Source organism: Stenella coeruleoalba (assembly GCF_951394435.1).
Source record: "Stenella coeruleoalba genome assembly, chromosome: 1".
Lineage (NCBI taxonomy): Eukaryota > Metazoa > Chordata > Mammalia > Artiodactyla > Delphinidae > Stenella > Stenella coeruleoalba.
The window spans coordinates 36513729-36536854 of record NC_137169.1 but is presented as its reverse complement, the minus strand read 5'-3'; the positions used below and the strand labels follow the sequence as shown (position 1 = coordinate 36536854).

The 23126-nt window shown below is 47.4% G+C and overlaps 1 protein-coding gene across 1 annotated transcript; it reads right to left on the bottom strand.

Annotated features, from left to right (window-relative positions):
* Positions 1 to 4876: 4876 nt before the first annotated feature.
* Positions 4877 to 22077, bottom strand: KIF2C (kinesin family member 2C). The gene is made up of 20 exons (XM_079941280.1): positions 21988 to 22077; positions 19398 to 19499; positions 19182 to 19230; positions 16893 to 17015; positions 14995 to 15120; positions 14343 to 14443; positions 13595 to 13690; positions 12901 to 12955; positions 12647 to 12809; positions 11393 to 11483; positions 11059 to 11122; positions 10888 to 10979; positions 9988 to 10130; positions 9000 to 9204; positions 8771 to 8881; positions 7830 to 7897; positions 7386 to 7491; positions 7179 to 7292; positions 5574 to 5697; positions 4877 to 5464 (listed from the first exon to the last, which is right to left on the bottom strand). The coding sequence occupies exons 4-20, from the start codon at positions 16990 to 16992 to the stop codon at positions 5382 to 5384; spliced, it is 1842 nt and encodes a 613-aa protein (XP_079797406.1). The 5' UTR covers positions 16993 to 17015; positions 19182 to 19230; positions 19398 to 19499; positions 21988 to 22077; the 3' UTR covers positions 4877 to 5381.
* Positions 22078 to 23126: the final 1049 nt, after the last annotated feature.

Here is a 23126-nt window from a genome sequence, read left to right as displayed (position 1 = left end):
TTAGAACAAATTAGAACTTCTTCACCTGATAAAGGAGCCACAGCTAACATCATAATTAATGATCAGGAACAAGACAAGGATATCCACTCTCACCACTTTTTTTTTCTTCGTCTTTATTGTTTTGGCTGTGTCAGGTCTTCCTTGCGGTGCGCGGGCTTCTCTCTAGTTGCAGTAGGTGGGCTTCTCTCTAGTTGTGGCATGCAGGTTTTCTCTCTCTAGTTGTGGTGCGCGGGCTCCAGGGTGCATGGGCTCTGTAGTTTGCGGCACGTGGGCTCTCTCGTTGAGGTGCGTGAGTTCAGTAGTTGTGGTGTGCGGGCTTAGTCGCCCAACCAGGGATCGAACTGGCATCCCCTGCACTGGAAGGTGGATTCTTTACCATTGGAGCACCAGGGAAGTCCCTCTCACCGCTTCTATTCAAAATTACATTGGGTGTTTTATCCAGGGAAATTAGGCAAGAAAAAGAGATAAAAGGCATCTTAATTAAAAAGGAAGAAGTCAAACTTTCTCTATTTACAGATGACATGATCCTATATAGAAAGAATCTCAAAAGAATCTACAAAAAAACTATTACGGTTAATAAATGAATTTAGCAAAGTTGCAAGGTACAATATCAACACACAATGGGGGCGGGGGGAGAGGAGATAAATTAGGAGTTTGGGATTAACATATACACACTACTGTACATAAGATAGATAAACAACAAGGACCTACTGTATAGCACAGGGAACTATATTCAATATCTTATAATAATCTATAATGGAAAAGAATCTGAAAAAAATATATACATATATATAACTGAATCACTGCTGTACACCTGAAACTAATACATTGTAAATTAACTGTACTTCAATTTTTAAAAAGAGGTTAAAAAAAAGATCAACACACAAAAATCAGTTGTGTTTCTATACACCAGCAATGAACAATCTGAAAAGGAACTTAAAAATAATTCCTTCTGCAATAGCATCCAAAAGAATAAAATACCTAGGAAATAAATTTAACCAAGGAGGTGAAAGAGCTGTACACTATAAAATATTGTTGAAAGAAATTAAAGACCTAAATAAATGGAAAGACATCTTGCATTCATGGATTGGAAGACAATATTAGGATGGCAATACCACCCAGAGTGAATGTAATCCCTATCAAAATTCCATCAGCCTTTTTTGCAGAAATGGAAAAGCTGATCCTTAAATTCACATGGAATTGCCAGTGTTCCTGAATAGCCAAAACAATATTGAAAAAGAACCAACTTGGAGGACTCACACTTTCTGATTTCAAAACTTATGGGAGTTCCCTGGTGGCCTAGTGGTTGGGATTTCAGGCTTTCACAACCACGGCCCAGGTTCAATCCCTGGTCAGGGAACTGAGATCCCACAAGCCTCGCAGCACAGCTGAAAAAAAAAAAGAAAACCTTATTACAAACTACAGTAACCAACAGTGAAGTATTGGCATAAGGATAGACATATAGACCGAGGGAATAGCATTTAAAGTCTCAGAAATCAGCCCACTCATATATGTTCATTTTCTTTTTTAAAAATTTATTTTCATTATTTCTTCCAGTTTATTGAGATATAATTGATATATAGCACTGTATAAGCTTCAGTTGTACAGCATGATGATTTGATTTATATACTTATGAAGTGATTATCGCAATAAGTTTAATGAACATCATCTCATATAGATATAAGATAAATAGAAAAAATTTTTTTTCCTGTGAGAACTCTTAGGATCGACTCCCTTAACAACTTTCATGTATAACATACGGCAGTATTAACTATATTTATCATGTTGTACATCACATCCCTAGCACTTATTTATCTTATAAATGGAAGTTTTTACCTTTCGACTGCCTTCATTCAATCCCCTCCTGCCTCTGCCATCAACTGACTTTCAACAAGGTTGCCAAGACAATTCAATGGGGGAAAGAATAGTCTTTACAATAAGTGATGCTGGAAAAACTGGATCTCCACATGCAAAAGAGTAAATTTGGACCCCTACCTCATAGCAGCTACAAAAATTAACTCAAAATGGATCAATGACCTAAATATAAGAACATAAAACTCTTAGAAGAAAACATTAGAGTAAATCTTCACAGCATTGGATTTGGCATGAGATTCTTAGATATGACACCAAAAGCACAAGCAACAACAAAAATGTAAGTTAGACTTCATTGAACTTAAAAGCTGTGGTGCTTCAAAGGATACCATCAAGAAAGTGAAAAGACAACTCACAGTATGAGGGAAAATATTTGCAAATTATACATTTGATAAGGGTCCAGTATCTAGAATATATAAAGAGCTCTTACAAGTCAACAATAAAGACAATCCAACTTAAAAAATGGGCAAAGGACTTGCATATACACAAGAGAATTGAAAACATATGCTCAGACAAAAACTTGTACATGAGTATTCATAGCACAAATGGTCTGTTCATAATGCCAAAAAGTGGAAACAACCCCCAAATTCATCAAGTGAAGGATAAACAAAAAGTATAGCCATGCAATTGGAATATTATTGGGCCATAAAAAGGAGTGAATTGATACATGCTACAACATGATTCTTTAAAACATATGCTAAGTGAAGAAGCCAGACACAAAAGACCACATATTATATGATTCCATTTATATGAAATGTCCAGAATAGGCAAATCCATAATGAAGGAAAAATAGATTGGTTGTTTCCTGGGGCTGCGGGGAGAGATGAATGGGGGTGTGTATGTGGCTGCTTGAGGGTAATTTTTTTTTTTTTTTTAATTGAGGTATAGTTGACGTGCAACAGGATTTCTTTTTGGGTCATAAAAATGTTCTGGAATTAGGGATGATGGTTGCCCAATTAAATGAGTATACTAAAACCCACTAAATTGTACACTTTAAAAGAGTGAATTTCATACTGTGAATTACACTTCAATAAATGTAAAAATTACATTTTCATTATTTTAATTAATTAATTAATTTATTTATTTTTGTGGTACGCGGGCCTCTCACTGTTGTGGCCTCTCCCGCTGCGGAGCACAGGCTCCGGACCTGCAGGCCCAGCAGCCATGGCCCACGGGCCCAGCCATTCCACTGCACGTGGGATCTTCCCCGACCGGGGCACGAACCTGTGTCCCCTGCATCGGCAGGCGGACTCTCAACCACTGCGCCACCAGAGAAGCCCACATTTTCATTATTTTTTAAAAAGCCCTGGCATATTCAAGAAATAAAGGCCAGTGTGGTTGGAGAACAGTGAGTGCCTAGAGAACCGTTCATTCATTCATTCAAAATATTTTGTGTGCTTGTCATATGTTCAGGATACTGTGGATACAGTATTAAAACAAAAATCTTTGTTCTTATGTGCTTAAATAGCTAGTAATTATATAGCACTTATTAAGTGTGAGACATTGTACCTATTGCTTGGTGTGTGAACTCAGTTTTCTTTTTTTTTGGGCCACACCTCACAGCTTGCAGGATCTTAATTCCCCAACCAGGGATCCAACCCAGGCCCCCTGGCAGTGAGAGCGCAGAGTCCTAACCACTGGACCACCAGGGAATTCCAAAACTCAGTTTTCATAGTAATTCTATACTGTACAAGCATTATTCCCATTTCAGAGAGCACAGAGGTTAAACAACCCACTTAAGGTTCTGCAGTCACAGAGGTCGGATCCCACCCTGCACTATGGCTTGAGAAGCTGGGCTCTAGCTTCCAAACCATTCTGCTCAAATTACATTCTCACTGGACCAATAGAGAGGAGCTGACCAGGTGGGGCCTAATAGGCCATGATAGGGCATTTAGAATTTATTCTTTGTGTTATTAAAGGGTTCCAAGCAGGGGAGAACCTATAAAGATTCTTCTGGCTGCTTGGGGAGAATGGGTCACTGGGAGTTAAGAATTCACAAAGGGGGGCAGTTAGGGAAGGTGGTCAGGTCTGGGATGGTGGCATTGGATCTTTGCAATTTAGTATACTAAAACCCACTAAATTGTACACAAAATTGTGGGTATTGGTGGCCTTGTTTTACAGATGTGGGAGAAGTTAGGTATCTGGAAGCTTTTAAGGCCTTAAGAGTTAGTGCCATTTCTGTCAAACTTCTGATTTAGCTGAATTTCTGAATCCAGGCCCTCTATTTGGTTATTTAATGGCACCTGAAACTCCTGTAATTTTCTCACCATGAGGTAGAGAATGCCCCTACTTTACAATGAAGTAACTGAGGCTGAGAGGGCTAGAACCTGGTCCATCTGACCCCACTCTTCTCTGGAGTTTCTGCAGTAGCCCACATGCCCCATGCCCCACCGTGTCTCCCGGACTGAGGCCTTTCTGAAACACACATTTGGTTGTATGGCTCCCAGGCTACAAACCTTTCAGTGGCACATTACCATTTAGATAATTCATGTTCTGTGACACGGGATCTGGAGTCTTCTAGTTCCCAAACCATACATGCCCTATTGTTTGGTTCCTCAGTCTACCTGGCAAACTTCTCATTTTTCAAGATCAAACGTGTTACCCATCAGATCCTTTCCTGTCTAGCAAGGCAAGTGCTTTCGTGTCAGTGTTGCCACAGAATCTTTTAACATGCCTTGAGCAGACTGTAAATGACAGAGCACCATCTCCTTTCTGCTTACGGCTCCTGTGCCCAGGAGAGGTCCTAGGACCTAGTCAGCATTGAACAAGGCAGAGGTTGGAGTCTCCACCATGTCACTGAAACTGCAGGTGTAGATTTGGTCTCCTGGGTAGAGTACAGAATCAGCACTACCCAGAGTTGCAGTAGGGTCCTAAGTCCCAGAAGGCTCATACACATCCCAGGCACTTCCCACATACCACTCAACAGGCTGATTTTTTTCTCTTTATTGTTAGACACAATGTATAAATACATAAAACAGAAAACAGCAGGGATCCTCTTGGGCCTCAAAAAACAGCAGGGAAGGAAGAGGTCCCGGAAACTTTTTTTCAAGTACAAAACATATTAGTGCCCCGACCAAGGGTATGGAAGGCAGGCCAGGGCCAGCAGAGCTGAACTAAAGGCTCCTTCCCTCTCCCAAGAGCCAGGACAACCCCAGGGAGCTCTCCACCAGCAGCCAGTCCACACAGGCAGAGTGCTGCCCAAGGGAAAACTCTACACCAGAGAGCTTTCCCCTCTTGGAGAGAAGGGCAGCACATAAGATAACTAAAAGCTCCCTCTTTCCATCCTTGTTCCCTTCATGGCTACAAGTGAGGAAAAGGAAAGTCGTGTCCCATGCACTCTGACCCCTCCCCAGCTGCCCTGGGCCCAGATGCCCCCATACTTGGCATTTACCAAAGCTTGTCCCAGCTCAGACCTTGACTAGACCCACCAGGTGCCCAGAGTTCGCTGAGGAGGGAAGGGGAGGGGAAAAGGCTGGGTGTGACACCAAACAGATCTTTATTTGCAGTCGTCAATGGGGCCGTTTCTTGCTGCTTATTTGTTTGCTGGCCTGCTCTTCTAGCTGCATGGCCAGGCGCAAGGCCTTGAGGACATCTGGAAGGAAAGGGTGGTGCACCCGGGGTTAGTGGGTCTCTCAGAGGCCTCATTCCCTCTGGCAGAGCTGCCATCACCCGCAGAAGCCCCATTCTCTGGCCGCACCCACCTTGTAGGGCTGAGAAGTGCTTGGTTTGCTGGGCCAGGGCACATTCTGCTTTATTCACAAAGGTCTCCAGGTCGTAGTCTGGCTGCTCAGCCATCTCGGAGAGCTCCAGCCAGCCTGGCCCTTCCTGCAACAACACAGCGCGAACCTTGTCAGGTCAATAATGACCAAACCAATCTAGCAAATCATTCCTAGGGCTCTACCATCTGCAATGCAAATGCCCACTCCTCCAGCCATGCCCCATACCCTGCCTCCTGATCCTCTCCCAGAAATTCTCAGCTTGAATTCATCCTCTTCCCCACCCCAAACTTGTGCGTGTGCCTTATATCAAATGAATGTTATCATCTGTCTTGATGCTCAAGCCAGAAATCTCAGCAAGAACTTCTTTCACCCTGCTTGTCCCCCAATCCTACTAATTCCACCCCCGAAATGGTTCTTAAATCTCATGCCCTAATTCCAATACCATGGCCATGGTCATAGTTGGTCTAGACACCAACATCTCTCTTGAACTCTAACAACCTTCTAACTGCTCTTAACTCCTAAGTGCCTCTACTCATGCTCGCCCCACATCCCAAAACCAGCCTCTATACTGTGGCCATAGTAAGGTACCTAAAGCTCTGATGTGACCATGTCACCACTCTGCTTTGCTCTCTTCAAAGGCATCTACTGCCCTCATAACGAAGTCCAGGCCTTTGGTGTGAACCATTAAGGCCCTTTAGCATCAGGTCCCAGCTGACCTGTCCACAGCCTTGATCTCCTTCCCTCATCTGCTCACACCTTTTGCTCTGGCCAGAGTGAACCTCTCATTCTTCCTGAAAGTACCACGTCCTTTCAAACATTTGTACCCTGAGCGTGCCACGGAGGGAGGACACATGTAGGCATTTATCCTACATGTTCCCTCCTCAGTTCTAAGTGTCCCGAGCTCTCCCCTCTGCTCTGCACTCTGAAAGCCCCATTCTTAGGGCCTCTCCCCCACTTGCTCTTCCACAGCAGGGATCACAGCAGTGGTAGCATCTACCACTTACTAAATGCTGACTACATGCTGGGGATGGCTGAGTGCTTTAAAAACATATCACTTAATCCTCAGATGTAACCATCTTGTCTTGCCCATTTTGAGGATGAAGAATCTGGGGGCCCAGTGAAACTCAATGACTTTCACAAGGAAATCAGCTTATAAATAGAAGAGTCACGATTGATCAAGTCTTATTTCGGGCCTGTTATCCTTACTTCAGGTTTTTGGCCCTTGGTCTCAGCACAGGAGCTGGCATATAGAAAGTACTCACCAAACATTCACTGAACAAACAAGACAAGGTTACCCTCCAAACCCTCAGTCAGGAGCATGGGGTAGAGACACCAGCTCCAGCCAGAATGATGGAGGAAAGCCTATGTGTGCCAGGCTGGGGAAGGAGGTGCGGTAATCAGCTGCTCTAGAAGAGCAGCTGAAAAAATAAATGGAGAATTAAGAAATGCTGGTGTAGACGGCTGCCTCTTGCCACCCCAGCCAGAAGACCCGGGGAGGGGCAAAGCCCAGGTCACAGTCAAGGAATGGCGCTGAGCCCGTGCTAGGATGGATATCCAGTCTCTCCCAGCCCAGGGCTAGCCCTCCACCTGTATAATCTCTTTGAGCTCTTCCATGGCCCTCTCCTCCAGCTCCCTGATCTGAGTCATGGCTTCATTGAAGCTGGACATCTGGGAAGACAGTTCCTCCTCTTCCTTGGAGAACTAAGGGGGCAAAAGCAGAGACACAACAGTGTGGCCCAGTCCCCATCTCAGGAGGCCACGTTTCTGTCTTGCCTGGCCCACCCTGCCCCTTACATTGCCTGTGCTCAGGGCCCCGTCAGAGCTGGCTTCCATCTCTTCTGTTTCCATCTGAGTTGGCTGCTCCCCACTGGGCCCACTGTGGGGGCTCAGCTCCTTGACCCTGAGAAAAGAAGAAGGTCTCAGATCCCACAGCAGCCTCCTTGGCACTCACGAGTGTGCAGCACCACTCAGATTGCGAGACTTCGAGGAAATGGACTAGCAGCTTTGCTTTGGCCTAGGAGAAGTCCCTCACTCACACTGCTCCCCACCAAAGCCTGAGGGGATCGGAAAAAACCTTGTAGCATCATATATGAACTCCCAGGCCTCAAGATTCAGCGAGTCACAGAAGAGGAGACAATGGGCACTGAGTCGCCAGAGCTTCCTCCCCGCTCTCATTGCTGTCATTCCCTCCCCCATCCTGCACCCCCTCCCCATCCCACCTGGTGTAGGTACTAGTACCTGTCTGCATATCTTAGTGTATTTAAAGTATATTCACAGGAGCTTATGCCTGGTGAGATCATGGCGATCTGCAAAAGAGGGAATGGGCACTTAAACGTCAAGGATCACAGGGTAAGGGTGCTCTTGGAGAGGCTGCCAGTAGGGGTTCTTTAGGCTGCTGATACCCACGTGGAATTGGGGGCAGAACCCATTAAGCAACCACTCTGTGCCAGGCAACTTGCCCCATGAGCCCTGCAAACGAAGGTGCCTTAAAAATTGGTCCCTGGGGACTTCCCTGGTGGCGCAGTGGTTAAGAATCCGCCTGCCAATGCAGGGGACATGGGTTTGAGCCCTGGTCCGGGAAGATCCCACATGCTGCGGAGCAACTAAGCCCGTGCACCCCAACTACTGAGCCTGCGCTCTAGAGCCTGCGAGCCACAACTACTGAAGCCCGCATGCCTAGAGCCCGTGCTCTGCAACAAGAGAAGCCACTGCAATGAGAAGTCCGCGCACCACAACGAAGAGTAGCCCCCGCTCACTGCAACTAGAGAAAGCCTGTGCACAGCAACAAAGACCCAACGCGGCCACACACACACACACAAAAATCACTCACAGTTGTGGCCCTCTATTTCCTAGGCTGGGAGCCAATGACCCCTGAGGGAAGCCACAGAAGAGACGAGGACTGCCTCTCCTGCTTCCCCAAAGGTCCTCCTTCTGAATTCTCCAGCCCCCTTTTCATCAGGTAAGGGAGGAATGACCTTCCCCAAAACAAGAGCTGCACGGACATACAATAAAGGGAGAAGACCCTTTCCTCCCCTCTTGGGTAGGCAAAGAGGAGCCTGGTGTCCAAAAGCAGGGGGTGAAGCCCAGTCAAGTTAGAGCCTAGAAACCCAAGTGGCCAAGAGCACCAAGCCTCTTGCCCAGGGACAGGAGTCCACCACCTCCAAAGGGACCCTACTCACCATGCAGGTCCTTGAGTTCTCCCCGATAAAGGAGTCCCTTAGCACCTGTGTCAGCTTGCTCTCGCGGAACGGGGTGTGAGCTTTGTTCTGTCCCAGGGCCCTGATGCACTCCTGGGGCACAGCAGGGGAAGCTGAGGTCCCCTCCCTCCTCTTGAGATGCCCACTCTCTCCCTCCCTCCCCCAGCAGCCCTCCAGGCCAACTCCCTCTCCTCCAGCTGGGCTCCACTACCTTCAGAGCCAGGAGACTCTTGTTGATTTCTGCGCCCTCCATGCGGGTCTGCCGGTCAGCACTGGAAGTGTCTGCACCTCGCTCGTTCCCTGCCAGATCCACCAAAGAGAACTTGCCATGCACTCTCCCTTTGGCTCGAAGAAGAATCTGGAAACAGGCGTGGGAGCGGGAAGAGCTGGAGTTGGCAAATGTCTGCCCAGAGGTCCTGTGGCAAAGGAGGACAAAGAAGGACTATGAGCTCCCAGGGTCACCAGCCACCATGGCACCCCAGGTTCCAAAGCAGTCAGTTCTCCGGTAGCAGAGGGACACAGGTCAGGACTCTAAGATGTCTTGTGTCATCCTGTCCCACTTCTGTCCTGCCCTCCCTCCAGCTCTGGACCTAGTGGCTTACCCTTGCAGTCAAAGTACTGGATTCTGTGTGAGGGCCTTGGCCAGACCCCAGGGCCCATAGGACATGGGGAAGCATGAGTTGCCTCTGCTGAAGGGCACACAGGGAAGGAGGGGCTGTCATGAACCACTTGCTGCAACTCAAGGGCCCTGGGGTGGGCAGCCCTCTCCCTGGGCCTCCATAAGCTGCCCAGCATCCAGTGCACCACGCCTAGGGCCCTGGTAGTGCACTTCCCTACCTCTATACAGGAAGGGAGCTGTGGCCCCATCACTTCCAGCCTAGAGCACATCCAGAGCTCCTGTCTCCCACCACAGAGGGAGGGAACAGCAAGGAGAAACCCAGAGAAGCCAGGAAGCATGCCTTTGGGTAAAAGCCGGGGAATAAAGCCTGCCTTGGTCAGATTCAAGATACTTTAACTCGACCCTGATAAGTCTCGTCCTGGGTCATCGGCCCCATTGAGACCACTTAAGGCAGAGGCCTTCAGAGCCCGCACCAAGTCAGGGAAAGCGGCGCTCCGTGGAAACAGCAAAGGACTCAGCGCTAGTCTGTTACCTGACCTGGCATTAGAAGGTGGCCCCTTCCCCTGGCCGGGACTCTGACCTGCAGGCACTGCCTATGTCGATCATCTTGATGACGTCATCAGCACAGCTCACCACGTGCTCCTGCAGCCCCACCACCTGCACCTGCTGCTTGCCATCCTCTAGCACGCGCAGCTTGGCCTTCTTGTTGAGCAGGTCGAACAGCTGTGTCAGGCAGGGGAACAAGGCCAAGGCCATCAGGCGCCGGGCACCCCACTGACTCCTCCCTCCTTCAGGGCCGGTCCCAGCTTAGACAAGGGCTGGCAGCAGGAAAGGCAGGAGAGGCTGAGCTGGGTTATGCCAGACTAGCAGCGGACAGTCTACTTGGGAGCTGAACCAGACTGCCTCAGTTTGATGTGACCCTGCTACTTTACTAGCTATGTGAACCTGGACAAGTACTTAACCACCTAGCCTCGTTTCTCATCTGTACAATAGTGACAGTGACAGTAATACTTCCTAGTAGGATTGTGGTGATGAGCTGAGACAAGTAAAGTGCTTAGAATAGTGCTTAGCACCTAGTAACATCTTAATAAGCAACCCTAGCTATTATTATTATCTAGACCCCACTTGGGGAAGATGACTCTGCAAAAGCATAGAGGTAGAAAGATACATAGACATCTATAGAGAGAACACGAGTGTGAGAATGGGGAAGAGAGTTATGAGGGAGGTGTGTGGAGGGAGGACAGGGCACACACAGGCAAACCTCCCATCTGAGAGGTGGCCCTGAGGCATATTCCTGCCATACTTGTTGAGCGTGGGTACCATTCCACCATTGGATGAAAGCTCCCACACGTTTGGGCGAAGTGGCCCAGAGGCTTGACAACCCACAGGTTGTTTGGCTTCTACAATTTCTAGCCAACCTCAAGGTTTCTGAAACTTCAGGGGCCCCAACAGCATAAACAAAGGGCTCCCTGCCAGCTACCTTCCCATTATAGATCTCGAAGAATGTCACATAGACTTCCAGGCCCAGGTTCCGGTATCGGGGCTGATTCTTCAGGAGGAAGACGTCCCGGGCTGTGGGGAGAGAGGCTGGATTAAGTAAGCAACCTGCCCTTCTGTGCCCAACCCCACTGTGGCAGAACACACTACTTACAGGCCATCGCATAGATCCCTTTCGATGCGTTCTGGGCTTTCCCACAGAGGTCTCCACCCATCGTCTGCAAAGGGAGGGGGCAGAAGACCGTGGTAAAGGGCCCTTGGCCTAGGCCAGGGCACTACTGGCTCCATCACCACAGTGGGCCACACCAAAGCTGGGAGGGGAGGCTGGACCTACTAAGGCCCCTCCTTGAACCTGGCACAGCAAAGGCATCTGGAGATGGGGCATCTGCACTGAGGGGATTTTCTGCAACAAACTCATTGTCCTCCTTTTCAGAGACCCAGAATTCCACTGTGGGTAGGCTTGCTCTCTGCCAGGCCTGAATACTCACATGAGTCTTACCACTTCCTGTCTGGCCGTATGCAAAACAGGTTGCTTTTCCCCCTTCAAAGATTGTCTGTACGAGTGGCCTTGCTGTGAACCTAGGAGAAAGGATGGGGAAGAGTGTACGTCTCTCCTCAAATGTGCTCCCTGGAACATGGAGCACAAAGCAGGACTCCTGGAGGCCTCCTTCCAAGCGTGAGCACACCTCTCACACAAAGTGGTCCCACCTGACCCCATCCCCACTTATAAATTTGAAATTCTCCTAGCCACCTGCGGAGAGCTGGACCGACCTGCCAGGAGCAGGCTGATGGTCCACACTCTAACTGAGCACCTCCTCTACCCTGGAGACACAAGGTGAAAGCTTGAGCTTAGCATTCGACTTCCAGCATAAGATATGCTACAAAGATCAAAGAAACCATCTAAAGTAGGAACCTAAATTATTTTAGGCTTTGTGGGCCTAAAATAGGTCTCTTCCATATATATACATACATACATACATAAATATACATATATATTTAATGATTCTTTAAAAACACAAAATCCATTCTTAATTTGAGAGCCATATAAGAAGGGATTGCAAGCCAAATTGGTCCATGGACTATAGTTTATCAACCTCTGGTCTAGAGCAGTGCTGTCCGATAGTAGCCACTGCCACACATGGCTATTGAGCACTGGAAATGTGGCTCGTGTAACTGAAGAACTGAATTTTTTTTGGCCACACCGCATGGCTTGCGGGATCTTAGTTCCCCAACCAGGGATCGAACCCAAGCCCCCTGCAGTGGAAGCACAGATTCTTAACCAGTGGAGTGCCAGGGAAGTCCCTGAAGAACTGAATTTTTAACTTTATTTAAACAGTCGCATGAGGCTAGTGGGTGCTGTATTGGACAGAGTAGTTCCAGAGTTTGCTGAGTCTGCTAAGCCCAGTGGGAAATGGGTGGCTGCACAGGACATAGGAAGAACCCCTAGGGCTTGCCCAGCCCAGCTTCAAAGAGTGCAATGGGTAATACCTCACTTCTGTCCACTCAGAAGCGCGGGCCACTAAAGCTGAAAAACGGGATGGGACAGCCCCAACAGGGCCTTCCAGGTGCTGGGAGCCAGAGCCAGCTCTGTGTCATGGCCCATCCAAAGAAAACACAAGAGGAAGCCAGGAAGGGCTTCAGGGTCAGCATGTCTGTGAGCGTGAGTGTTACCACAATGCCCCTCATTGGAAAGAGTAAAGTGTCAGGGGGAAGGAGGAGAAACAAAGAGGCAAGGGACTAACCTGTAGACGACTTCATTTGAAGCTGTTTCATCAAATGCGAAGTCAAAGCAGAATGCTTGGTTCTCCAGGTACTTTGTTAAATCCACTTTTAACTTGGGCTCATGTACCAAGAGGACACTCTTGCTAGGAACGGAAATCACATCAATTTCTTTCTTGGCCAATTCTGCAGAAGGACAGTATTTCAGGGGATGCTCCCTGGACACGGGGGAACCCACAGTCAGTCCAAAGCCTCATTCTGACTGAATAGGGCTTACCTTGTTTATTCAGCGGTCGTTTCCTAACACAAACACATATCCTGTGCTCTTCAATCTTCGAGGATGAGAAAAGACAACCAAGAGCAAAAGGTCAGAGCAATATTGAAAGAAAGCTTGTCCACAACCCGTCCAGTTCTAATCCCAAGTTTGGTTCAGGCAAGGGCCAAGATCTAACACTGGAACCCACTATGCCCATAGTTACTCTGGAGCGTAAGAAGGTAGCTCTGAATTTTCTTCCCAGTTTCCTCACTCTGCTGCCTATAGGAGGGTTCAGCACACTTTCATGATTAGTAGTAAGAATCTAGCCAACCTACTGAAGCAGGGAGGATGGGGGTGTGGGAGTTGATAAAGATCAGACCCTCCCATCTAGGCCTCACTAGCTCCAGCCCACCAAAGGGTATTAAAAAACCCCTTGAGGGTGAGTGAAGATTCCTGCACGCTCTCATTGCCTTAAGAGATGATTCTGTCTCTCACTTGTACGCCTACTCGGGAAAAGAATCTGAAAAGGAATCGTGTGTGTGTGTGTGTGTGTGTGTGTGTGTGTGTGTATTTACATATATATGTAGAGAGAGAGAGACTCAATCACTGTGCTGTACACCTGAAACCAACACAATGTTGATATCAACTATGTTTAAAAAAAAAAATTGTACACCTACTCAGGAAGGAGAGGTAGAAACCCTTTGGGATTACTTACAGGATCAGTCACAGTAAGTGGATGACATTCCAAAGTAGCCCGAAATTCTTTAATCATCCGGGAAAATTCCCAGTTTGGAAAGCTGTTGTCATACTCCTGTTTGGGATAGGAGTGAAGAAAGACTGACTGCCAAGATGTTAAGTGCTCTCAGGCCTCAGTGCTAGGAACAGCAACAGCAGCTCTTCATATGCACACAGCCCTGCAGGGCTGACAAGCCCCCACACGATCTCACTGCCCCCAACTCTGGCTCTGGGCAGAGAACCCAGGAACAAAGTCTTGGGAACAAAGATTGGCAGGGGGCCTAGGCATGCACCAACCACTCTAGGAACTGGGGCAAGAGCCACTGTCCCACATCTTAGGAGACCAGCAGGCTGGGATTCCCCTGTGCCATTAACCCAACTAAAGGGAAATAATCCAAACTGGAACTCCACTGTGGCACCCCTGCATACACGCAACTAGGAAGTCGGGGGAGGCAGGCAATTGTGCCCAGCAGCCCACTGGACACTGAACTGTGTGATGGGCGTGCCCATTGGACAATCAGCAGCAAACATTCCTCATCTGAGGGCCTTCAGAAGAATATCTGAATTATTTGTTCTCTGAATCCTGATGAGAAACTAGTTAAACTTCTTGGATATCAGAACTGGAGCCTCAGAAATGCTGGGGCCAAACTGTTATCTCTGTTGCAGACAAGGTTTCAGTTAAGGATGCCTGTCCAAAAACCTTTGCCCTTGCTTCCCAAGAAAGGTACCTGAGCTCGTTTTATTCTCATTTCAGAGTTCTGGGCTCTTTTCTCTTCTCGCTTGTTCTTCATTTTTTCCATTTCCTTCACAATACAAGATTTCCTCCGAACTAGGGGGAGAAAAAAAAAGGAAGCCCTTTCTTTTACCTGTCTAGGCCAGCCTGTTCTTCTCTGGCTGTTGTGTTGAGTCCTGGGCCTTTCCCAGGACTAGGCCTTCTCTAGACCCTTGCTCTTATGTCACCATATGCATGGAGAGGAAGCAACAGCTATGACTCTTGGGATGGCCAAGCCTACAAGAGACTTGCTAATGTGGGCACTCCAGGTCTAACCCAAGCTCTCTCTATGCCTCTGTGGCATCTTCTCAAAAACCAGAAGAGGTGAGATCATCCCTGCTTGGTCTTGGTGGGCACTCTGGGCTGTTCTTCGGGTGTTGGCCAAGACTTTAGCTGTGATAGCACCTCAACTACATCAGAGGGCTCCTGCCACCTGGCAGTGACAGGGTCACCTCTTGTGAAAGATTGATTCCGTGGCCACAGGGAAACATGACCCCATGTGACAAACATGGTTTGAATTCAGGTGCCAAGGCAAGCCAGGTGTGGGACAGGCCGTAACTACCTATCCTGCACTAGGAGCAGGGCAGCAGACAGCTCAGCGTGTCTACCTGAGTTCACAGGGTTTGCAGAAGAGCTGCCTTGGACGGAGGAATGGACTTGCTCTTCCACCTCCTCGCTGACCATCGTCAATGGTATCTCAGCCACTGCAGGGCAGGAGGGCCTAGGGGGGCCGGCTGTGGGGAACAAGAGTCATTGGAGAAGCAGGCAGGCATACGGCAGCCATGCTCATCTGAGCCCTAGCAGGTCATAGGCCAGGAGGAAGGCTACCGACTGCCAGCTCAGCAAGGGCTCAGGCTCCTACCGTGTGAGCAAAGCTCAGGCTTTTTCCTGCATCTCGGCCCACACCTTGAACCCAAGAAGTCCCTCCACAGGGGCTGGCTCCTGGGGTCAAGAAATCTTAAAGAAGGTGGTCGGGGGGAAAAAAAAAAAAAAATCTTAAAGAGTGTGTGAGTAGCTCAGTGTGGGCTTCACCATGAAGGGAAAAGCCTTTAAAGGCCTGAACTCTTCAGGCTTGACCAAGCATGGGTTCTCAGGCCAGGCCAGGCCAGGCCTTTCTACTCATTTAGGAGAAATTTCTGACTTCAGAACCCAGGTGGTTAACAGGAGCAAGGACTGAAACCCAGGAATAATGGGAAACTGAGCAACAACCAACCATATATTTTTTTTAATAAATTTATTTATTTTAATTTTATTTATTTTATTTTTGGCTGCGTTGGGTCTTCGTTGCTGCGTGCAGGCTTTTCTCTGGTTGCAGCGAGCAGGGATTACTCTTCTTTGCGGTGTGCGAGCTTCTCATTGCGGTGGCTTCTCTTGTTGTGGAGCACAGGCTCTAGGCGCGCAGGCTTCAGTAGTTGTGGCTCACGGGCTTAGTTGCTCCGTGGCATGTGGGGTCTTCCAGGGCCAGGGATCAAACCCGTGTCCCCTGCGTTGGCAGGTGGATTCTTAACCACTGCACTACCAGGGAAGCCCCAACCAACCATATTGATTCAACCCAGAAAGGTACAACCCATGGTGACTCACTACTTCCCATACCTGGTCGTGACCCTTTTGTTTGCCTTCACTTTATTAGAGCTGAATTTGATACACATTAAATGTAATGATTATAAAAATCACCTACTTTATTTACTAATAACTAGTAAAGTTGACAATTAAAAATGTTTGGGACTACCCTCTACCCTGCTGGTGCAGTGGTTAAGAATCCACCTGCCAATGCAGGCGACATGGGTTCAATCCCTGGTCAGGAAGATCCCACATGTTGCGGAGCAACTAAAGCCCGTGCACCACAACTACTGAGCCTGCGCTCTAGAGCCTGTGAGCCACAACTACTGAAGCCCGCGAGCCACAACTACTGAGCCTGCGAGCCACAACTACTGAAGCCAGCGCTCCTAGAGCCCGTGCTCCAAAACAAGAGAAGCCACCACAGTGAGAAGCTTGTGCACCGCAACGAAGAGTAACCCCCACTTGCTGCAACTAGAGAAAGCCTGCGCGCAGCAACAAAGACCCAGTGCAGCCAAAAATAAATTAAAAAAAAAAGTTTTAAAAACTCCATTTATATAAAGTCAAAAAAAAGAGAAAAAGTTAATTTATGCGATCTGAAGTCAGGACGTAGGTACCCTTGGGGGCTTAGGAACTGGGAGGGGGCCTGAGGGGGACTTTTGGGGGTGCTGGTAATGCTCTGTTTGATCTGGGTGTCAGTTACATGAGTGTGTTCACTTTGTGAACTATGTAGTCAATGATAGGTTTACTCTTCTGTATATATATTATGTTTAAATAAAGTTTAAAAAGTAAAGTGAGATGATTTCCAGATAAGGGAGCAGTGGGGCAGGAGCAGAACAATACAAAAGCCAGAGAGTGTAGGAATCCTAGGATATTCTAGAACAGGTTCAGGGCGATGTGTGAGGACCACTCCAGGGCCTCAAACAGGGAGAACAGATTCATTACTCACTGGGAACTGAAAACTGCTTGCGGGAATTTGCAGATGCAGGAAGTTCCACCTCCATATCATTCTCCTGAGTGGTGACGCGAACCTCTGGGACAGTGGACATGCGAGTGGAGCGGCCTCGGAGACCTGAAGGACCAAGGGCAGAAGCCGATCAGTGCAGCATGATCAGGAGAGCCAACAGGCATAATAGAAGGGCCGTCGGGGGTAACCCTCCAAGATTCTATACAGGAAAGGAGCCCACCAACTCCCCATTCCTTCCACCCAAGGAAAGGAAAAATTAGAAAGGCCAACTACTAGTGACCCCAAAACTAATTTGTTACGTTCTGCAATCTGAGAGCTCCTGAGGGCTCCCACAGAGCATCTGTCTTGAGTAAATGGAGGGACCTACAGACAATCTGAAATCATTTCTGGAGACATAGACCTAATCCCTGAAAAAAAGCATTCTTAACCTTAGCAACAGCACCTACCATTCTACAATCTTCCCATACCGCGAAACATCATGAGGTAAGTATCAGTATTCCCAACTAATGGAAGATGACATTAAGGCACAGAAAAATTAAGCAACTTGCCCAATGCCACTCAACTAGTAAGCGTCAGAACCGGGATGTGAACCCAAGACTGCCAGATTCCAGTCTGGGCTTTTTCCACTGCTCCAAGATATTTTACAGAGCCAGGCCTGGGCCACATCTTTAGAAACCATGGGATCAGCTACATGAATTTTCTGGAATCTTAAAAGAATGCTTAACTGAGAGAAACAATTGAGTTATACTTTAATTCTTGCCAATTTCTACCCATCTATATAGTTTCTCTCCATAAGAAAGAAATAATGCACCTATAAATAAAAGAAGTAGTGAATTTGGAAATAAAACACTTGTGTCATATAAGTAAATATCAACTTGTACTGAATTTGAGTTTCCTAAATTTGGGCTGATCTGATGGCTCTATATAATCCCTATTTTTCATAAAGAGCATGAATTATTATAATTTTCCTATTTCTCAAAAGATCTATAATCTTGTGTTTCATTTCTACTGTTCAATATCATGCACATTCATTAAGGTTTTTTTTCCATTAAAAGGAGCGGTGGCAGTATCCTTTCGTGTCATGCACGTGGAGTGGGATGGCTGCCATCCCCATCTCTCTTGCAGGCCCTTACGGTGGTATAGCCTGCAAGAGAGGGCCAGCAACACACCAGTCATGCCCAGCTGAAGCTCAAAACTGCACCACCTTTCACCTTGGGCCCCCGGGAACCCGAAGCTCCAGGCATGTCGTTTCTGGGCCCAAGGTGGCTGTGTTATGTCAAGGCAGTGATACCCCCTGGACTGGGACAGGCTGTGAGGTATAGCTGGTTCTGGGTTATAAGCTGGATTATTTGGGCAGTTTGTGCCTATAGCCACCATCACAGATGACTGTAGTCAAAGTAGGTTTATGCTGACTCCTTCTGCAGAGAAAGCCCAACCTTCTGTTGGAGTTCGAGGCATTGCTATTATCTGTCCAATCTCACCCCACCCCCAGATCACCACAGCACTGCCAACTCTACTTCTAAATGGCCCTGACCTAGCTTTTCTCACAGCCTGCCCACCACCTCACTCCAAGGCATGTTGTTCCCCCAAGGAGAGAAAACAAGCCCACAATGGCTGATTACTGCTCTGGATTCCACAGGCCAGTCAGCAAATTTCCCAAATGCACCAAGTCCCTGAGAGGTTGGCCTAAGTAAGAGCTGTAGGTTGAACTGTTGAATTCTTTCTCTTCTTTTCTTTTTTTTAAACTGCTTCAGAGGTATGATTGACATATAAACAGCTGTAGATATTTAATGTGTACAATTTGATGGGTTTGGAGGTAGGTATACACCCATGAAACCATTATCACAATCAATGCGATAAACCTACTCATCACCTCCAAAAGTTTCCTCCTGCTCCCTTTGTTTTGTATTTTGTTTTTTCCTTTTGTGGTAAGAACACTTAACATAAGATCTACCCTCACAGTAAATTTCTAAGTGTACAATACAGTATTATTAATCATAGGCCCTATGTTGTACATTAAATCTCCAGAACTTCTTTATCTTGCATAACTGAAACTCTGTACCCTTTGACCAACACCTCTCCATTTCTTCCTCCCTGTAGGTTAGATTCTTCCTCACTGAGGAAGATGCTTGGAAGACAGGGCAGGACTCAGCCCACACAAAAGCCACCTGCTAAACTGGAGCAATGAGTCTACTTCACAGCTTCCTGAGCTCCAAGAACATCATTCCTGGCACAAACCCCAGGACAGTGAACCAGTAGAAATCCATTTACCTTCCTTTGGAGCGGGAATTTTGGAGCTGACTGATCTGCGCTTTTGTTTCTGAAAAACAAAACAAACCACCACAATATATGGCTCTTATCAATTCTCAAGGGCCTATCCTGGGCCCATGTGCTGTGCTAAAGAACTAAGCAGCCCCAGAAAACAAACCAGCAAAGAGCCAACAAGCCAAATGGGGCACTGGCTGCAGTCAGGTGACAGGCACCTACCTGAACCGTTACATTCTCCTGCAGGGGCAGATTGTCCTTTGGGTGTAAAGGAAGAAGCTGTAAGATTTCTGGGTTTATTGCAGCCACATCATCAAAATCAATCTGCAAGGAGCAAGTAAAAGCTTCTGTGAACAACATAGCTTGTTCAATCCAATTGCATCTCTGCAGTCAAGGCTACCCCTAGATTCAGACTTTATAAACTTTAAGTTCCACCAAGTACTAATAGCTATAAACAAATATTTATTCCCTAGTCGTGTTTTACCATCTAGATGGATATTGCTTTCTGATTCCAAGCCAATGGTAGCTGTCAGTGATGAGAATGAGGTGAAGAGGAAGGCAGACAGGCAGGCAAACAGTCAGGAAGTCCACAGCAGATCTAGGCCACTCGGCTCCCCTACTGCTCTGTGGGGCAGTGGGGTCCTACTGGGCACAGCCCCCTGAGCACCCCTTGCTGCCCGACACCAAGGAGGAAACAAGTTCTAACTGCCCACTGATAGTCAAATGGAGGGCCCTTCAGGATCTTATGGGCAGGGACCAGTTCCCGAGAACTGCTACCTAATCCTAAATCTACCTACATTTTCTACTGGGTCCAGAAACTTCAGGCCCAGAAACTTCTTCCCCAGTCTTAGTGTCCTGCTCAGGCCTTCCCTACTTCCTGCTCATGCCTGCAATAAGGTCACAATTCTAGGTTTACATCACCAGAGTCCTGAAACCCTCTGGGGACAACTCAAACGTCACAGCAGGTTCAAACACACCTAAATAGTACCAACTTGATTATTTCTGTTTCAAAATGTGAAAGAGCTGAAGCATGTACTCCAGGGTGAGAGCTTCACCTCCTACATATGCAACCTTTATGTATTAATCAGCTATTCAAACACTTATTAGGCATGAGTAAAGCTGTAGGGGGAAGGTATTCAAAAATGAATTAAGACATGTATCGCCCTTGCTTTCAGTGAGCTCATATGCTAGTGGGAGACAGAAGCCATGTGCACAAAGGGCTAGAAACCAAAGCAGTATGGGATAGACGAGGAGGACAGAACCACCAAATGCAAAAGCTGGCGAGTACTTCAGTAGCCAGGCTTCTATCCACTTTTCTTGGACAGCTACAGACCCTTACCCTCCCCCACTCCCCTGATTCCAATCCCTAAACTACGGAGAGCATAAACAACACAGGAGACCAAAGTTCTGACATTAACTGATCCTCACTTTGATGATTCAGGAGGAAGGAATAAGAGTGAGAGTGTGAAGGCAGCGAGACACTAGGCAGGATCATAGAGTGGGGAACTGCCCCATTTGCCCTGGCACTACTTTGGAAGGAGTGTGTAGTATAAAGAAAAAAAGTTGATTGGGATCAGATCTTAAAAAGGCTTTAATTCCTCACTAAGAAGTTTGGACTTTATTCCAAAGGCAATATTTAAGCTGGAGTGAGACCCAATAAGAGCTGTATTTCTAAACGAACAACAAAAACAAAAATAAGTCACACGGAACTGCTAATAGATGGTTGAAAGGAATTTTAGGAACCTCTTGATTCAAGGACAGATAATGTAAAGAATTCAGTTCTTCTATTTCTCAGATATACCACCTAAATATATGCATACCTACCATAAGGCACGATACTAAGCAAGCCCTTTACATGTGTTATCTGTTAAGCTCCACAGAAGAGGGTCCAGGTCTGTCTTATTCACTTCTGTATCCCCAGTACCAAACACACTGGCTGGCATTTTGGAACCAGTACAAATGGATTTGTTGAATAAGTCCTCAAAACAACCCAAAATAAGTAAATATTATCATCCTCATTTTAGAAATGAGGAAGTTGAATTTTTAAGAGGGACAGAAATGTGCCTGAGAACACATTAAGTAGTGGCAGAGCCAGACTCTAGAATCCAGGTTTTCATACTCTTAGCTTGGTGACCTCTTCACCACACCACAATGCCTCTAAAACATAAATATCTTAGGCACATCCCTCCTCTTCTCAAAATCCTTCCAAGGCTCCTACTGCCTACAGAATAAAATCTTAAACAACTTACTGCCAGAGACAAAGACCCTCTAGTTTCCTTTTTTAGCCTTTTTGCTGCTGCCAAGCATCCTTGGCCTTCCTCAATGCCCGGAGCCAGCTTCTTTACCAGTCCCCATGAGGGCCATCTCACTGTTTCTGTTAAGCTTTCTGGCCCCCACAAGCCCAGCTCATCCTCAGTGAGTTTCCACCTCTGAGCTGCTCTAGCATTATTCATCTGTAGTTGCCTTCTATTATTTGGTGTTTCAGAAACATACTTTTGTCTCCCCAACTAGATTATCAATTTTGCTCCCCAAATCAATATCATAGGTAGTGTGCACTCAGAGCTAGCTTGGGTGAGCAAGGTTTTAGAATTCTGTGCAGTTTACTTTCTAGAAACACAACAGAAACTGTTGATTGCTTCAATTTAGAACAGGCCTGCCTAAATAAAATCCCAATGCATTCAAAGAGGACCATATTTAAGATTAGGGAGGACAAGTCGACATCAAAAACAAGGCTGACACAAGTTCTATTTCCACACACATCTTTTAGGTAGGAAGGTGTTAAATGTGGTACAGGCATACTCATAGAACCTACCTCTTTGCCCTTTGTGGCTCCTCCTTCTGTCCATTCCACCGAAACGCAGGATTTCTCCAAGTTCACAGTCCTTACATTGGCACTGTGAATTAAGCCTATAGTATGAAAAGATCAGAGTTACCCATCTTTTTCACTTTTAGGATCCCACAGAGACTCTTAATGTAGAGTTGGCCTGAAGGAAGGGACAGTTGACTTTCTTTCTAACCCCAGGAGACAAACCTCCTGGCACTTCACCCTTGGAATATCCCACAGTGAGGTAGGCAAGGAACAGTTCTTAAAACTGAGCTGCAGAGGATAAGGACTCATCCCTACTCAAAAGAGAGCCTACTGTGGGGTGAAGGTATGTTTGGGCAGGGGAATCACTCTAGTGCTTAGGTGAGCAGTTCCTCAACACAGCACTGAGGCTCTAGCGCCCTCAGGTTTCCCTATCTCACTCCTCACCTTTACGTCAGACCATTCTAGTGATATGGGTATTAGACCTGCCAGAGGTGAGGTAGCTGCTCAACTAAAAAAGAGAGGGCAGGATTGCAAGCTCCTGAAGAGCAGGGATCTCGTCTGTCTCGTTACCCTGAATCCCAGTATCTGACATACTGCAAGTGCACAGCGTTTATGGGAGAACAGAGGGGCCAGAAAGCCGAGGTCCCTGCAAGAGCAGGGCAGTTGCAGGGGCGAACTTTGGAGGGGAAATGAATCCAGCAACCCTGACGTCCCAGAGAGGTCCAGTGACACAAAGGAGCTCCGCTCATTCCTGGAGGACGGGGAGGGGACCCACCGCCAGTGCAGAGGCCCCTGGCCCTGGTAGAGAAGACTGACTGCCAGTGCGGAGACCTAGACCTGGGGGGTGGAGGGGAATCCCCAATAGTGATTCAGGGCCTGCTGTTTGGGGAGGGGAGGTAATCTCTGCCGTCTCAGCCCACGGGTTCCCTTGGCCTCAGGACCCCGCCCCTCACCATTACTGCGTTGTATCTTGATGGCGAGACCGGGAAACAGGCGAGCCTGAAGAAGCGACGAGTCCATGGGTAGGCAGGAGCTCCGGGAAGAGAAACGCGAAATGCCAGAAAACCACCACTCTACCAACACTGCGAAGTCTTAACGCCGCGTAAACCGCCGAAGTTTAAATCCCGCGCGCCGGCGTCCCT

Excerpts from the sequence above, each read along its gene's own strand:
- KIF2C (XM_079941280.1), bottom strand. The coding sequence starts at position 16,992 with ATGTCCACTGTCCCAGAGGTTCGCGTCACCACTCAGGAGAATGATATG. Across the intron at positions 15,121-16,892 it reads CAAGCAGTTTTCAGTTCCCA|CCGGCCCCCCTAGGCCCTCC; the intron begins GTGAGTAATGAA and ends TGTTCCCCACAG. Across the intron at positions 12,956-13,594 it reads CACTTACTGTGACTGATCCT|ATTGAAGAGCACAGGATATG; the intron begins GTAAGTAATCCC and ends TCATCCTCGAAG.